The sequence below is a fragment of the Sinocyclocheilus rhinocerous genome, unplaced genomic scaffold (assembly GCF_001515625.1).
Source record: "Sinocyclocheilus rhinocerous isolate Xijiao unplaced genomic scaffold, SAMN03320098_v1.1 scaffold1, whole genome shotgun sequence".
NCBI classification, from domain to species: domain Eukaryota; kingdom Metazoa; phylum Chordata; class Actinopteri; order Cypriniformes; family Cyprinidae; genus Sinocyclocheilus; species Sinocyclocheilus rhinocerous.
Genome location: NW_015638974.1, coordinates 127,634 through 145,709, shown reverse-complemented (window position 1 = coordinate 145,709; position 18,076 = coordinate 127,634). Strand labels below are relative to the sequence as shown.

The 18,076-nt window shown below is 37.4% G+C and overlaps 3 protein-coding genes across 3 annotated transcripts in view; 1 reads left to right on the top strand and 2 right to left on the bottom strand.

Moving 5' to 3' along the window:
• Positions 1-4,954, bottom strand: part of LOC107750417 (ribonuclease inhibitor-like) — an 11,665-nt gene extending 6,711 nt beyond the window's left edge. The window contains exons 1-2 of the mRNA XM_016565778.1: positions 4,027-4,954; positions 2,732-2,905 (exon numbers count right to left, since the gene is read on the bottom strand). Of these exons, the coding sequence (XP_016421264.1) occupies positions 2,732-2,905; positions 4,027-4,949 (1,097 nt within the window). The 5' untranslated portion in view covers positions 4,950-4,954. The remainder of the gene's footprint in view (positions 1-2,731; positions 2,906-4,026) is intronic.
• uba6 (ubiquitin like modifier activating enzyme 6) overlaps positions 1-10,537 on the bottom strand; it is a 47,358-nt gene extending 36,821 nt beyond the window's left edge. The window contains exon 1 of the mRNA XM_016565823.1: positions 10,444-10,537. The gene's annotated coding sequence lies outside the window, so the exon portion shown is untranslated. The remainder of the gene's footprint in view (positions 1-10,443) is intronic.
• Positions 10,465-14,184, top strand: LOC107750418 (glyoxylate reductase/hydroxypyruvate reductase-like). The gene is made up of 7 exons (XM_016565779.1): positions 10,465-10,743; positions 13,065-13,195; positions 13,283-13,355; positions 13,428-13,544; positions 13,622-13,710; positions 13,815-13,919; positions 14,015-14,184. The coding sequence occupies exons 1-7, from the start codon at positions 10,583-10,585 to the stop codon at positions 14,152-14,154; spliced, it is 816 nt and encodes a 271-aa protein (XP_016421265.1). The 5' UTR covers positions 10,465-10,582; the 3' UTR covers positions 14,155-14,184.
• The last annotated feature ends 3,892 nt before the right edge of the window (positions 14,185-18,076 follow it).

Below are 18,076 nucleotides of genomic sequence, written 5' to 3'. Positions count from 1 at the left end.
GCCAAGTATGGTGTCCCATACTTGGAATTTGTGCTCTGCATTTAACCCATCCAAGTGCACACACACAGTAGTGAACACACACACCAGAAGCAGTGGGCAGCCATGTGCTGCGGTGCCTGGGGAGCAGTTGGGGGTTCGGTGCCTTGCTCACGGGTCTCACCTCAGTCGTGGTATTGAGGGTGGAAGAGAGCGCTGGTTATTCACTCACCCCAACAACAATTCCTGCCGGACCTGAGACTCGAACCCGCAACCTTTGGGTTACAAGACTCTCTAACCATTAGGCCACCAAACCACTGCTGGCAAATATGATCTTACCTCAGTATCTCCAATTTACAGTGAGGATCCTCCAGTACAGCAGAGAGCAGACTCAACAAATTTCCTATTTTATTTAATGACAGATCCAGTACTCTCATGTGTGAGGGGTTTGATCTCAGAGCTGAAGCCAGAGCAGCACAACCTTCATCTGTGACACCACAATAACTCAACCTGCAGAGAACAATGACACACTCTTCAGTCTCTCAGTTCTGATCAGATCAGTTTAGCAGCGAATCCATTATTAAAGAGAAATTACAAACTTAAAAGCACAATATCAACATATTTGATAAATCATTGGACTGAGATCTAATGTCACAAAGAACAAAACATCTAAATATCACATATTTAGATCTGTACTAATATGTATGGAGTAATGATTTGCATCTAAAAAAACAACTTCTTGTTTATTGAACTTGCAATTGTGCTAATAGGCCATCTGAAAAAAAAAACAGCTCTCTTTGTCATGTTATATCTTGTTAAAAACTCGTTAGAGGGGAATATTTGCTCCCATATCTTGAATTTTGAGGCATTTTTATTAATTTTGGTGGTATTATTGCCCATGCTCCTGTTAAATTCTGACCCTGGATTTAATTCTTCACTAGAAATCAGCTATCAGACTAACAGACTAAAAAATTACATAACCTAAATTTAACGATTACTCTGTAATTTGATGGAAATTTGTCATATAATTGAAATGTGTAAGTCTTAACAGACAAACATTTTTGAGTGTAAACCTCAAATTGCAGAATAAACTGCTTAAAGTCAGCTTAACTGTACTTTACTGTTTTTATACCACGTGTCTATTCTATATCGATCACTGCACACAATGCACACACAAGCACTGTGTGATTAGTCCACTTCAGTATCCAAATACACAAAATAATGTTCTTTTTAGCAGCATCATATGACCCCTTTAATTAAACCAGAGTGCGCACCAAAAGTGCTAGTGTGAAAGAGAGATGATCTTACTCCAGCTTCTTCAGTTTACAGTGAGGATCCTCCAGTACAGCAGAGAGCAGACTCAACAAATTTCCTATTTTATTTAATGACAGATCCAGTACTCTCATGTGTGAGGGGTTTGATCTCAGAGCTGAAGCCAGAGCAGCACAACCTTCATCTGTGACACCACAATAACTCAACCTGCAGAGAACAATGACACACTCTTCAGTCTCTCAGTTCTGATCAGATCAGTTTAGCAGCGAATCCATTATTAAAGAGAAATTACAAACTTAAAAGCACAACATCAACATATTTGATAAATCATTGGACTGAGATCTAATGTCACAAAGAACAAAACATCTAAATATCACATATTTAGATCTGTACTAATATGTATGGAGTAATGATTTGCATCTAAAAAAACAACTTCTTGTTTATTGAACTTGCAATTGTGCTAATAGGCCATCTGAAAAAAAAAACAGCTCTCTTTGTCATGTTATATCTTGTTAAAAACTCGTTAGAGGGGAATATTTGCTCCCATATCTTGAATTTTGAGGCATTTTTATTAATTTTGGTGGTATTATTGCCCATGCTCCTGTTAAATTCTGACCCTGGATTTAATTCTTCACTAGAAATCAGCTATCAGACTAACAGACTAAAAAATTACATAACCTAAATTTAACGATTACTCTGTAATTTGATGGAAATTTGTCATATAATTGAAATGTGTAAGTCTTAACAGACAAACATTTTTGAGTGTAAACCTCAAATTGCAGAATAAACTGCTTAAAGTCAGCTTAACTGTACTTTACTGTTTTTATACCACGTGTCTATTCTATATCGATCACTGCACACAATGCACACACAAGCACTGTGTGATTAGTCCACTTCAGTATTTTCAGAAATTCTTCATAAATGTATATATTGCAAAAGATCATGTTGATTCATATATTTTTAGTGCATTTTCATGTCACAACATGTGGTCTGCTCAGAGTTCAGTTCAGTGTGAGCTGTGCGGCAACAATCGCCTCTCCAGAGTGAGGACGAGTCTAATATTAAAGAAGGCTTAAAAAGCTTGTGTTGATCTATCATTCACAGCCCATAGGTGAGGAATGGAAACCCTGGAGTAGATCTGGAGCAGCAGAGTCATTACAGAATGCATTCAGCACAAATTGGAATCCACTCCGCACATATACAGTACTCTGCCTGACAGAAGGACACTTCCGCCCATGAAGGCAAAGGGCCAGTGGCTCGGGCCCCGTAGCCACCCCCCTGTGCACTTCTCTGGTGATAAACATACACAAAGAATAAATCCAGCATGTTCTTCATCTCTCAGTTCTGACTGTGTTGGGTTTGAATCTGTTGGTCAAGAGAAGCAGCTCATGTTTTCAGTCATTTGCAGCTACTCTCAGCAGCAGAAAGAGGCTGAACACTTCAGATATACTTTACATTGTGTTTCAGTCATATATGATCTTACCACAGTTTCTCCAGTTTACAGTGAGGATCTTCCAGGACAGCAGAGAGGCATGTCACGGCTGAATCTTTTATTTTATTCCCAGACAGATCCAAATCTCTCAGGTGTGAGGGGTTTGATCTCAGAGCTGAAGCCAGAGCAGCACAACCTTTATCTGTGACACCACAACACCTCAACCTGCAGAGAGATGAAAATTGTTCAACACTATCAAATAGCTATTAAAAAAACAATACAATAAATTACTGCAATAAAAAACTACTTGCAATTCCAATATAATTTATTCATATCATGACAAGGTCAAAATGTAAGCACATGTATTTCCAAATTTTAATGTAAGTCTAATGTTCAAATCAAAATGAACAAATAAAAACAACTTTATTGAATTCCATCAAAATGCATGTATTAAATCATTTGTAACTTGTATAAAACCTGCCTTCCAGGACAGCAGAGAGGCATGTCACGGCTGAATCTTTTATTTTATTCCCAGACAGATCCAAATCTCTCAGGTGTGAGGGGTTTGATCTCAGAGCTGAAGCCAGAGCAGTACAACCTTCATCTGTGACACCACAACACCTCAACCTGCAGAGAGATGAAAATTGTTCAACACTATCAAATAGCTATTAAAAAAATAATACAATAAATTACTGCAATAAACAACTACTTGCAATTCCAATATAATTTATTCATATCATGACAAGGTAAAAAATGTAAGCACATGTATTTCCAAATGTTAATGTAAGTCTAATGTTCAAATATAAATGAACAAATAAAAACAACTTTATTGAATTCCATCAAAATGCATGTATTAAATCATTTGTAACTTGTATAAAACCTGCATGTTGGACTGTAAACTGGCAGAGAAATCATGTGCTCTAATGTGAGTCCAGCTCCTGTCTTGCCCCCTTCTCTGAATTGTCAAAATAAAGTTCCAAGTAGATGTGGTTTACAGTGATTTTACAACAGCTAAGGGGTTTTTGTTAGACATGATGTAACACGTAGTTAAACATCCATACACAATGATGAATCAAAACAAATCAAAAATCAAATTTAAATCTACAAGGCTCTCTGAAATACTTGATTCTGATTGGTCAGTCTTGACATTTCCGATGTCTGATACTTCCAGACTTGAATATTTCATCTGTCAATACATAATCAGTGTCACTGATTAGAAACACATCAAAATACTGACCACTAAACTCTACACAACATCTGCACTGCAGCACTGAAGATTCATGAACTTTTAACTTTGATTTTCTTAATGTTTTAACAGCGAATTGATTGTTCTCAATGATACTTACTGAACTGATCTGGATTCTTTAATCACAGGCAGCAGCTTCTGAAAAACTTCCAGTTTTTCGGTTTCATTGTTTCCTTCAACAAACTTATTAATATCAAACTCATCCAGCTTCTTCTCTGATGTCAACAGCACAAAAGCTACAGCAGACCATTGAGATGAAGAGAGTTTGGCTCCCTTTATTGTTCCAGATTTCAGATACTGTTGTATTTCCTCCACTAGTGAATGATCACCCAGTTCATTCAGACAGTGGAACAGATTGATGAATTTCTCTGGAGAGTCAATGGTCCTGATCTTCTTCTTGATGTACACAGCTGTTTTGTTATTGCTGTCAGAGCTGCTTCTCGTCTGTGTCATTAGTCCTTGTAGGAGATTTTGATGAGACTCCACTGACAGACCCAGAAGGAACCGCAGGAAAAGGTCCAGGTGTCCATTTTTATTCTGTAGAGCCTCATCCACAGCTCTCTCGTGCAGCTCAGATAATGAATTATTCTGAAACCAATTCAAAACTTTCGATAGTGGTCTTTGTTTGGCGCTTGGATCAAACACATTTGTGTTGTTGTTTATACAGGAAAGGTGCACGTATAGAGCAGCTAGATGTTCCTGAACGCTCAGATGAACAAAGCAGAAGACTTTCTCTTGATACAAGCCAAACTCCTCTCTGAAAATCTGAGAGCACAATCCGGAGTAAACTAATGCTTCTGTTACATCAATGTCACACTCTCTCAGGTCTTCCTCATAGAAGATCACATTGCCTTTCACAAGCTGCTGAAAAGCCACTTTCCCCAGTTTGAGGATCATGTCTTCATCTGTCACGTTCTTCTCATAGTCCTTCTGATGTTTGATGTTGGTCTGAAGGATCAGGAAGTGTGTGTACATTTGAGTGAGAGTCTTGGGAATCTCTCCACTCTCTGCTCGACTCAACATCTTCTCCAGAAACTCCTCTCTGAAGATCTGAGTGCACAATCCTGAGTACACTGATGCTTCTGTCACATCAATGCCACACTCTCTCAGGTCTTCCTCATAGAAGATCAGGTTGCCTTTCACAAGCTGCTGAAAAGCCAGTTTCCCCAGTTTGAGGATCATGTCTTCATCTGTCACGTTCTTCTCATAGTCCTTCTCATGTTTGATGTTGGTCTGAAGGATCAGGAAGTGTGCGTACATTTGACTGAGAGTCTTGGGAATCTCTCCACTCTCTGCCTCGCTCAACATCTTCTCTAGAACAGTGGCTGAGATCCAGCAGAACACTGGGATGTGGCACATGATGTAGAGGCTTCTTGACGACTTCAGGTGTGAGATGATTCTATTGGCCAGACTCTGATCACTGATTCTCTTCCTGAAGTATTCCTCCTTCTGTGGCTCATTGAAGCCTCGTACCTCTGTCACTCGATGGACACACTCAGAGGGAATGAGATCAGCTGCTGCTGGTCTGGAGGTGATCCAGATGAGAGCAGAGGGAAGCAGATTCCCCACAATGAGGTTCGTCAGCAGCACGTCCACTGAGGCTGATTCACTTACATCACACAACCTCACATCGCTGTGAAAATCCAGAGACAGACGACATTCGTCCAGTCCATCAAAGATGAACAACACTTTATATGTATCACTGGATATTTCTATTTCTTTTGATTCCGTGAAAAAGATGGTCTAAAGATGTCATTGCATTTGATCGGTGTGTCCTCTGTTGCTGCTCTCCTGGATTGTGTCTCAATCTGTCTCAACTCATGCGCATTACTGATCTCTCCACTCTCACTCTCTGTGATGTAGAGCTCTGTGTAGATCTCATTCAGGAGTGTTGGGTTTCCCTGCTTTGCTGCTCCTTCATAGAGACACTGAAACTTCTTTATCAGATTTGATCTAAACGTGTTGAGGACTTCATGGCTGTAAAATGAATACCACATTATTAGATGAGCTAACATGCACAATGTCTATTTTGTATTCTGTATAATATCTTCAAATCAACCTGTGATCAGGCTTTGTGTCTCCACTCTTAAAATGTACTGGATGATCCACAGACCTCTCACTCTTCATAGACACACAGCTGGGTTCTGGTTCGGATCTCCTCTGATGAACTGAACTATAAAAGAGAGAGATTAAAGTGAATCCTTTGAAACAACATATTTAACAAATTACCTGATCACTAAAACAATCACTTGCAAGATAACTTTAAGATTTTTAAGATTAAGATCTTCATACAGTACAACATTTTAATGGAAATGTTATACCTGAGATCAGGCTGTGTATCTCCACTCTTATACTCTATTATATGATCCATAGACCTGTCACTCCTTATAGACACACAGCTGAGCTCTGGTTCTGATCTCTTATGATGAACCAAACTACAACAGAGACACATTAAAGTTAACCCTTTGATTTTCAATATACAACCTATAGCATTTGTATTTATCATTTTAAAAATCACTTTAAAGAGCACTTTATGCTAATTTCATTTACATTAAGTTCATACAAAAATTGTAATTTGAACTGAGTGCTTTCACAGATGTGTTAAAATGTCAGAGAAAAAAATATATAAACAATGTACAACAAGTATTTCTCATATATTGTAAAAATACTACTAAAATCATTCTGATAACACAACATGTCATACTCTAATCATATTTTAATTGGAATGCTATACCTGAGATCAGGCTGTGTATCTCCACTCTTTAACTCTATTATATGATCCATAGACCTGTCACTCTTCATAGACACACAGCTGGGCTCTGGTTCTGATCTCTTATGATGAACTGAACTATAACATAACAGATTTAATCCTTTATGATGATGATCACTTTACTATAAGGTCTTTAAAAAGCATTTTTCATCAAAAAGCAGTTTATGAGGAGGCAGTTTAGGGTCAAATGTTCATTTTTAACTTAACATCTTGCCATCTTCTATGATTTAAAAGAATATTTAGATTTAATAGTGTTTATTCAAAACAGGCCTACCTGCATCCTTGAGAAATATCTTCATCTCTGAATGTTTGTGTGTCATCCATGATGGAGCCGAGCAGTTGAAACAGAATCTGATCTAAACCACTGACTCTGGATGGAAATTTCAAACACAATGATTCAGTATAACGGATCCTAAGAGTCAAAGAAACAGGATCATGAGACGCGGCGTTCACTCAAACACAGTGATAGTCGTATATATTAACACAATGCTAAAACATGAAACACCAGTGAAACTACGTTCATGTGGTTACAACTGAAAAATATCACACATATCAAAGAACTAATTCGTCCATCAGGGAAAATAAGAATGCGGAAGTCACCTGTAAAGCGTCTCGAAACGTGAGCACTCACCTTTATCAACATTTAATCAATTAAAAAACATTCTCCACCTTTTTATCAAGTAACTAACTACACGTTAATTTATGACATTGCCGATTATCCTATGAAACACTTTGATACCCCGTATAGAATCGATTCCGACATATTAAATAGCGAAATAGCAAATCTGAACATTTACTTTCACTTTTATTTATGACGCGAGCGGTGATGACGTCACGTCACGCGCTTGATCTCAAGCGTGCACATGTTGTACAATTTCCCCTGAATAAACGTTTGCAGGCATTCACTTCGTATAACGTTAGGATTCACAACATTGTTTATGTGCTGCCTGTCTGGGGTAAAACCTGATTGGGGTTTTAATGCATGACATGTGTATTATCAGAACATAATTTACTTTTATTATAACAAATAAACACCAATGACTGACTGGTGTGCTGACAGGATATAAGTGTGAGCAAATACAGCTCTCTGATAGGCTACAAGGATGTTTTGAGAAAAGTTATAAAGTGCAGCTAAATAAGAGTGCTGTTTGAGAAGCCTTAAGCTATTAGGCTCCTTTACATAGGCCTATTCTAGGATAAACATTTGTTTTTATTGTTGATGGGTTTTCTTTACTACCCCTGCATTGTGCCACCTTAAAGCTTAGGGCCCCCTCGGGCTCCTGGTAGTCAAGTGCCCCTGTGCACTGGCCCTACTTGCCTGGTCCATTATTCACCTATAACTGCAAGGCCTTAAATCGATCCTTTGATCGATTTACAATGCACGACATGTAGCCTATGCTATTTGTTTCTCAAAATGTTGAGAAACAATATATATATATATATATATATATCTATATATATTCTCTTTGTTTTCTTAAAGGGGTCTTATTATGCCCTTTTTACAAGATGTAATATAAGTTTCATCTGAGTCACCCATTTGGAATAACTATTATTTACAATCTGGAAATAAACCTTTTGTCTTTAAGCCTTTTGTCATATTTTATGTATCTAATGTTGAGAAGTGCAATGTGGGCATACAATGTGGGCATAAACTGGACTCTCATCCTCTGTTGGACTTTGTGAAACCATTCCAGGCACGTGGAGCAGTGTCATTTATTTATAACAGACTGCTAAATCATTGCTGCGGCACACTTTCCATCACTACTTTCTGGTAGAAAGAACTGGCTCCTCACAAACCAAACTGGGACTGGATATGGGAAACTATTCCGATGATGTCCGAAAATATTGCCCATCAACTAATACACTACTAATTTATCCATAAGGCTTATGCTACTCCTTATGTTACATAAAATGAAACGCTTGCCAACCCTTTTTTGTACACTCTGTAATTCTAATAATGTGAGGACCTATATGCACATGTTTTATGAGTGTCAATTCAGTGATAAATTTTGGGACAAGGTTTTCCAAGTCTTGTCGGAGTTATTTGATATTATCTCTAAACATCTCAGTCTCTGCTTATTGAATGATGATGCTGATCTTGATCTCAATATTAACCAACGTAGGATCCTCCACACTGCTCTAACTGCTACCAAAAATATAATTTTTAAGATTTGGCATGAACCTACATTTCCAGCAGTTAAAATGTGGCCAATAGAATTAAAAATATTGTTAGAAAGCTCAACAGCGAGAATCAACAAAGCCAAACCAAAAACTCTCAGGGCATGGGCAGAATGTATAGGCTAAGTCTTGTATATAGTTAATGTTCCATGTAAGTTCAGTATGTTCTGTTCTGCAACATAAAAAACAATAATAAAAAAAAGATGCAATATAAATCTCAGCTTTCCTCAGAATATGTCTGCGAAGTTCCAGCTCAAAATAAGCCGCAGAACATTTATTATTTCATGCTGTAAATACCCCTTTATGGCATGTGGGTCTCTTTAAATGCAAATGTGCTCCTTGCCACCCTTTCCAGAAGAGGGCTGTGCCTTAACAGCTTATGCCTCGGTTACTACATCATCAACAAACAAAACATCTGTTCACACACAAAGTTCACATACACACACTCACTTATGTCTGTGAACGTAAACACCTGGATGTGTATCATTAGATCTGTGAAACAGCACCTCTTGAACATGGCGACAACACACTACTACTGCAACTCAACCAGGCCTTGCCCCCCCTCATATTTTTTTGTGTATTCCTTAAGTGGGTCATTATATAAATGAGGGATATTGGACTTTGTGCTTTGTAACTTTGCAGATCTTTTTCATGCACAAACTTCAGTATTATGCACTAAAGGAAGTTGAAAATGTAAAAAAAGCATAATTGTTTATCTCAGATTCAGAATTTGATTTGACTGATGTTTTACATGGTTGACTTTTACTATGCATTCATTGTTCAAAACAATGCAACCAAAAAGAAATTGACTTTCAAAAATAAATCTAAAATGAAAACAATATTTACACAATAATAAATTCCTAAAGTGTCTTTCTCCACAATTGCTGTCATTTAAAGATAGCTGTGTATCCTGACAAAATATTATTTTTGCTTAAACATTAAGCTTATACATTATATTATTTACAGAAGCTCATTCCTCTGAGGGTTTTGTGAAACGTTTAACTCACAGAGTTTGGGGATGTTTAATGTGCATTAAGCTGGTGTTCTTTAATTTATACTCGGTATACTCAGTTAATTGGACAAAAAAGTCTGTTTGTATTGACAAAGAGACCTATCAAACATTGACCAGAAACCTTCATACACACACATTCCTGACTCAGCTGCATATGCAGCCTTGAACTACAATACTCCAAATTATAGATTCAGAAACACATCTCACAGGGGTGATATTACTGGAACACGGAGTCCTAAATTTGTGTTTTTTCTTTTATTTAGTCTTTTGTTATTTTGATGAGTTCTTATAAACAGGTTAAGCATTTTTTGTTCTGATATATTTGAATACTATTATTTAGTTTTAAATTCATGTTCTTTCGCATTTGTTAAAGTGCATTTGAATATTTTTCATTCATTATAATAAACATTTGCTTGTGACCCTGATAAATGATTGACTGAAACAAAATCAATACCACTGATAGCAGAACTTGAGACGCATTCACCGTGTGTTGTGATTAGTTATGGTACTTTGGAATGTAAAAACAAATAAACAAACAAAAAACATATTTATCTGACATATTTGCTCTCTGGCTGGCGTTGTGTGGAGAGACAGGCCACCCATTCGTTTCCTCCCCCCAAACTGTCCACACACAGCCCCTGCTGCCGCTTCCCAACGTCTGTCAACCTTTACCTCAGATCCCTGAATTGATTGATAATGCTCGTAATGTGGTGCAGTAGAACAGCGTTCGGCAGACTGCAGAGAATCGCCCCGTGTACCGTCACCGGATTTCATCGCGCGATGTCCACGTTACCGAAAGTGTATGTCACGCGCAAGGTGCCGCCGGACGGGCTGGACATTCTCCGCAAATCCGGACAGTAGGTTGAAACAGCCATTTAAACACCAACTACTTTCATAAAATGTGTTCCACGGTTGTTATTTGTCCAAAATGTATTATTTGACGTAACATTGTTATGTCCGCAAAGTTTATAAATACATAGGCTACCTACAAAATTGGGTAGCACTTTATTTTACAGTCCAGTTCCGCATGTATATACTATGTACTTATTATATTAATTACAATAAATGGGTAATAAGCAGGTACTAACCCTGACCCTACCCCTATGTAGGCTAGTTACCTTATATTACCCAGTATACTTTCTTAAGTAGGCTGCACTGTGAGTACATGTAGTGTACTGTAAAATGAATATTGATGGAGCAACACAACACGTGACGAGGTAGCCTACTTTACAGTAAGTTTTAACTTGTTAACATTAGTTAACATACATTATTTAACAATGAACTTTGGCCTACTTCTACAGCATTGATTAAGCTTTAACATTTACTAATACATTTCATTTCTGATCAAAAGTTGTAGCTTTTAACATAATGCATCCCTTTTTAACCCAGCGCTGGGTTATATTTAACCCAGCATTTTTTAGAGTGTAGTCATCTGGTGTATCAGACTCATTTTTATACAGATTTGAAAACAGCAAAGAAATAAAAATAAAATTTGCGGGGTCAAAGAAAACCAAAAAGTCTGTCTTTTGATGATCTGCCATTTCAGTCAATTTAACTTTGTTTTGGGAGTTTGTGGGCTGCTACTTACCTGTAAATCATTGAACTGCTCTCTTTTCACATCTTTCTCTCACTCTTTAAAGGAGTAGTTCACTTCCAGAATAAAATTTTCCTAATAATTGACTCACTCCCATGTCATCCAAGATGTTCATGTCTTTCTTTCTTCAGTCGCAAAGAAATTAAGGTTTTTGAGGAAAACATTCCAGGACTTTTAATGGACTTCAGTGGTGGCCAGCGGGCTGAAGGTCCAAATTGCAGTTTCAATGCAGCTGCTGGGTTTGTCCCTATTTTACCCAGCACTGGGTTGTATTTAACCCAGCATTTTTTAGAGTATGTTACACACATTACTTGTTAATATAATGAATTAAATAACATGTACAATAAGGTCTAGTTAATTCATTAACTAACATGACCTAGCAATGAGCAATATGTTTCATTTATTAACCTTTATAAATGTTAGTTAATAAAAGTAGCTACAATTTTTCATTTCAGTTACACTCTAAAAAATGCTGGGTTAAATATAATAACCCAGCGCTGGGTTAAAAAGGGACAAACCCAGCTATTGGGTTGTTTTGACCCAGCGGTTGGGATGTTTTGAACCTAACCGCTGGGTCAAAACAACCCAATAGCTGGGTTTGTCCCTTTTTAACCCAGCGCTGGGTTATATTTAACCCAGCATTTTTTAGAGTGTAGTCATCTGGTGTATCAGACTCATTTTTATACAGATTTGAAAACAGCAAAGAAATAAAAATAAAATTTGCGGGGTCAAAGAAAACCAAAAAGTCTGTCTTTTGATGATCTGCCATTTCAGTCAATTTAACTTTGTTTTGGGAGTTTGTGGGCTGCTACTTACCTGTAAATCATTGAACTGCTCTCTTTTCACATCTTTCTCTCACTCTTTAAAGGAGTAGTTCACTTCCAGAATAAAATTTTCCTAATAATTGACTCACTCCCATGTCATCCAAGATGTTCATGTCTTTCTTTCTTCAGTCGCAAAGAAATTAAGGTTTTTGAGGAAAACATTCCAGGACTTTTAATGGACTTCAGTGGTGGCCAGCGGGCTGAAGGTCCAAATTGCAGTTTCAATGCAGCTCGACTCAACAAAGCGAACGTGCAAAGAAAGGTAAAACAACGATTTCGGATGATTTTGAAGTTGGAGGAGAAAATGGGATGGAGTTTTTCGACCTACCCTTTTTGAAATGGAGTACACAGACGAAGAGCTAACCGCGCGTGACCTTTCCATTGTGATTACATAATGCATGAAGTTGTGAACACGCATCGCAGAGCTAGTGCAAGACGTGCATTTGTGGTTAAAAAGTATGTACATTTTATTTTTTTTGAGAAAATGACAGATCGTTTCACTATAAGGCCCTTTTTCCTCGGCTGGGAGCCCTTTGAAGGTGCACTGAAACTGCAATTTGGACCTTCAACCCATTGGCCACCATTGAAGTCCATTATATGGAGAAAAGTCCTGGAATGTTTTCCTCAAAAACCTTAATTTCTTTGCGACTGAAGAAAGAAATGAACATCTTGGATGTTCAGGAAAAATTATCAGGAAATTTTTATTCTGGAAGTGAACTAATCCTTTAACCTTCTCTCAATTCTGCCCACACAATCCCAGGGTGCAGTTTGAGATGTGGGACTCTGATGACCCTGTGCCCCGAGTGGAGCTGCTGAAAAAGGTCAAAGGTTGCGAAGGAATACTGTGTGTGCTCACAGAGAAGATTGACGCACAACTATTGAATGCTGCAGGTTAGCTTGCGATGCATGATCATCAGTAGGCTGAAACGAATCAGGACAAATGCAGTGACGTATTGAATGCGTGTCTCAATAATGCAGGTCCAAATCTAAAAGTCGTCAGCACTATGTCAGTGGGCTTTGATCATCTTTCTCTGGATGAGCTCAAGAAAAGGTCAGTTGCATGAGTAAAATTTAGCTGTGAATTTCTTATGTGTCTTGATGACCTGGCTCGTGTGTTTCCCAGGGGAATCCGTGTAGGATATACTCCGGATGTTCTGACTGATTGTGTTGCTGAATTGACAGTTGCCCTGTTACTCGCTACGTCCAGAAGACTCATTGAGGCCACACATGAGGCTAAAACGTACTAATAACCATCAAAACTTACACATTTGCTAGCTAATCATGCACTGATGCATACTGATTTATACTTGTGTTTAGAGGTGGCTGGGGAACATGGAGAACTTTATGGCTGTGTGGTCATGAACTAGCAAACAGCACAGTTGGCATCTTGGGACTTGGGAGGATTGGTAAGGAGATGGATGGGATTATGACTCTTTATCATTTCTGAATCATTTATTAGGTGGGGATCATAATATGTCGGATTAATTTACGTGTGTGTGTGTGTGTGTAGGTGTGGCTATCGCCGAGCGTCTGAAGCCGTTTAAGGTGAAAAAGTTCATCTACACAGATGTGGCGCCGAGACCTGATCTCGCAAATATGATAGAGGCCGAATACGGTGGGAAAATCTCAGAAAACTTCACAGAACCTTCATGACAGTTGGAGTTGCAAGGTAGCGAACAAATGAACTGTGTGTCTGTGTGTGTGTTTTAGTCTCTTTAGATGAGTTGGCCAAACAGTCTGATTTCCTGGCCATATGCTGTGCTCTGACTCCAGAGACTCATGGCATCTGCAATTGGAATCTCTTCTCCAAGATGAAGAAAAACGCCATCTTCATCAACACAAGCAGGTAGCATTAAGACATTCTTTCCAGTGTTATTTTAGTATTATTTATATAACATTCTAGTATATATTAAAGCAGCACTATGTAACTTTTTTTGACTGAAACGTTTGAAAAAACAACAAAAACAAGCAGCAAACGTCATGCACAGACTCGCATTAATTCCTTCGCATTTCTAGACTCTAGAATTATAGTACATAGTACAAAAAATAATAATAATTTAAAAAATCACATAAGGCAGTTGGCATTGTGATTCAGGTCATTTAAAGAAAAAGTCCTGTATGATTAGTTACATTTAACACATATGCACTTACATTTAAGGTCAACTGCTGTTTGACAATTAATGAGTAAATTGAGAGTTCAAACATGTTTTGGATTTCTGATATGCCCAGTATATTTTGCTGATTATATTAGGAATGTTGTAACAGAACTGTTTCATGAACACTCAAGTGTCAACAGTCATGTAAAAAAAACACTCAGGCACAGGCACAATAAATAATAAAGTACAATAATTTAGACTTACAGTGGTGTGAAAAAGTGTTTGCCCCCTTCCTGTTTTTTTAATTGTTTGCATATTTGTCCCACTTAAAAGATTCAGATCATCAAACCAATTTTAATATTACGCAAAGATAATGCAAGTAAATACAAAATGCAGTTTTTATCATTATTTCAAAACTGCATTTTGTATTTACTCAGGTTATCTTTGTGTAATATTAAAATTTGTTTGATGATCTGAATCTTTTAAGTGTGACAAATATGCAAACAATTAAAAAAAAACAGGAAGGGGGCAAAAACTTTTTCACACCACTGTATATGTCTCCATTTTATTTTGGATGAATTTATAGTCTTTGATAAGGGGGTAGGTTATAATTGTTCATATTCAGAATCTTTAAGTCCATCCAATCTAACAAGATTTCAAACGGGCAATATTTACCATAAAGGCAAAAGCATTACTACAGTCAAGTAAAAGATGTCAGTAACAGCTTATTTACAGGTTGGAATGTTTATAAAAGTAGCTTCTAAATCTTAACAGTTATACTTCGTTTGAGTATTTAAGGACTCCTCTCAGTACAGCATCAAACACATCACAGAAGACAACACAAAGTACTACGACAAGACTGTTATATTACCTCTAACAGTATCCATAAACAACCACTAATACAATGACTGAACATCTATTTTCATTTACAGCAAATTACGGTTCGTTTTTAAAATTCATTTTGATAAGTATGTATTACTCCACAACCCATAAAACATTATAGCCTTAAAGACTGAAGGTGCAATTTTTACATAATGGGTTTCTCTCTGTGCACTGGAAGGTCAAAAGAGGCACATGAATGTAACAGCCTTTTCTAAAGTGACAACCTCACCAATAGCTACCACTCAAATTCATCAATATGAATTTAATCAGTAAGCAAGTGCTTTAAGAAACGCTAATATGGAAATTGTACCCATAAACATCGTAGTCTACCATTCTGTCAGTGCTAATATCAGTTCTGTCATGACAACTCTCGGAGAGCATGGTAATATACATGACAATGTTATTTAGTTTGGTCTTGGCGGAATAGATCTGCTACGGCGGCAGAGAAAATACAGAGACTTGCTACTGCCAATACATTCACAGATATGCTGCTGTGAGCATGTAAGAAATACTGCTGCTGCTGCATTTATAATATATATAAAAATAACCCCTCAGCAGATCTATACAGGTGGAGCTGGGGAAGGTGGAGGGTTTCTGAAGTGTGCTGCAACTGCTACAGCAAGCACTAGCCAAGTATTTGAATGTTGAGCAGCAAGCTCATTGGCTGCTGATTCGAAAAGGAACCAATCAGCTGTGCCATGTGAATAATGATGTGATTATATCAGATTGAGTTGGAACCTATTGGCCTGCACCATCTAGAGTTTAATGACAGAACTTTGTATTTTCAGCCACAGAGGCATCAATGTAAGCTTTACCAGAGCAAAACAGAGGACGTTCTGAGAATATCAGGCTGAATGTCCTTTGATGCAGTGCTCTGTTTATGATTTCTATCTGCAAATCCGAATACAACAGAAACAGCTACAAATACACAGTGCTTTAGTAAAAACATTTACCTCTTCTGTGCAAAAGGGAATATATTTTAAATGTCTTGCCGCATGAATATTTTCAAGAGTACAACAGAATGATTACTGTCCATAGAAAACACCACAGTGTTTAATCATTAGTGTGTTGTCAGTGTCAACAATGTCAATTCTGCTGTATTTCCACATATGGTCAAAATTTGGTTTAATGACAGAACTTTGTATTTTCAGCCACAGAGGCATCAATGTAAGCTTTACCAGAGCAAAACAGAGGACGTTCTGAGAATATCAGGCTGAATGTCCTTTGATGCAGTGCTCTGTTTATGATTTCTATCTGCAAATCCGAATACAACAGAAACAGCTACAAATACACAGTGCTTTAGTAAAAACATTTACCTCTTCTGTGCAAAAGGGAATATATTTTAAATGTCTTGCCGCATGAATATTTTCAAGAGTACAACAGAATGATTACTGTCCATAGAAAACACCACAGTGTGTTTAATCATTAGTGTGTTGTCAATGTCAACAATGTCAATTCTGCTGTATTTCCACATATGGTCAAAATTTGTCATAACAGAAAGCTGTTATAAGATAAGCTGTTTTTTTTGTTGTTTTTTTTTACTTCTAACAGTAAAGGTGTAACAGTAGTGATTCTGGTAGGCTAGTCATCTGCATATTAGCGGTGTTCCAAAACCTAGCAAGCTGACAACCCAGATAGCATTTTAAGGCATCATAGGCATTCTCTTGATGTGAAGACTGAACCATAAGGAATTTGGTGCTGGCCAAATTCTAAAGCAGCATCACATGTATCCCGCACAATGAAGGCAATACTAGAATGCATTGTGCCAAGCTCAGTGGGGAAAAAAGGCATTCAAAATGGATGATAATAAATACACTTAAAGTACTGATTAAAAATATTTTAAAAACTGTATTTACCCCAAAACAGTGTGTAATCACATTTAGCTTAGCAACATGCTAACATCAAACCAAATACTTTAGACATACAAGAAATTACTATGAGTGGGAGAAAGTGCAATTAAAAATATGGTGAAATAAGTCCCAACTTCTAAATAAAAGAGCCAATCGCCAAGTTGTCACAGAAAGAGTCAGTATCCTGACACAACCTTAATATAAGCTTTTTGAGTGTAACAAAAAACATTTATGGGACAGTTCATGTCAGATTTTGTTGCTGATTTGAAATGTTATGTGGCAAGTTTTGAGATTTCATTTCACCATTCAAGTACATAGGATTTAGGATGCCAAAAATAGCTGGCCATGGACATTCCTTGAAATGGACTTTGTGTCAAACTCATTTGCAATCAACTGTAAGTTATACAGAGCCCCTAAAAGGACATGGTGATGGGAAAAATGAGATGGGAGGGGAAATTATATTTTAAAGCTTTTGTTTTACGTGCAAAAGCAAGGAACACAAAAGTTTCACAAGCGAAAGCAACAGCATTGAAATAAGCACTTTGTGTGGCATGCAGAGCAACTGCCTATGTTCCTTCCAAATGTTCCAATGTGAAGTTTCAGTTCAGTTCTAAGGAGGTAGCTCACTCGGTTTTGGAACAGAGCTTAAAGCAGTGGTTCTTAACCTTTTTGACTTCTTTTTTTGACTCCAAGGACCCCCTTTTGCTGGAGATTTAGCTGGATACTTATATCATAATAAAACAAATGAAGCCAAAAATATGATGTTAGTTTTAATGTTGTACATCTTCAAGTGTTTTTAACATTTTAATCAAGATCATGTTAATATAACTAAATTTAAATACCCTTAAGACTTACTAGAAGTTTGCAAGATGCCACCTAGTGGGGCCCTTGGTTGAGAACCACTGACCTAAAGGTGCACCTAAATGAAAAATGACCAACTCTCT

Excerpts from the sequence above, each read along its gene's own strand:
- LOC107750418 (XM_016565779.1), top strand. The coding sequence starts at position 10,583 with ATGCTCGTAATGTGGTGCAGTAGAACAGCGTTCGGCAGACTGCAGAGA. Across the intron at positions 10,744-13,064 it reads ATTCTCCGCAAATCCGGACA|GGTGCAGTTTGAGATGTGGG; the intron begins GTAGGTTGAAAC and ends ACACAATCCCAG. Across the intron at positions 13,196-13,282 it reads ACAACTATTGAATGCTGCAG|GTCCAAATCTAAAAGTCGTC; the intron begins GTTAGCTTGCGA and ends TCAATAATGCAG.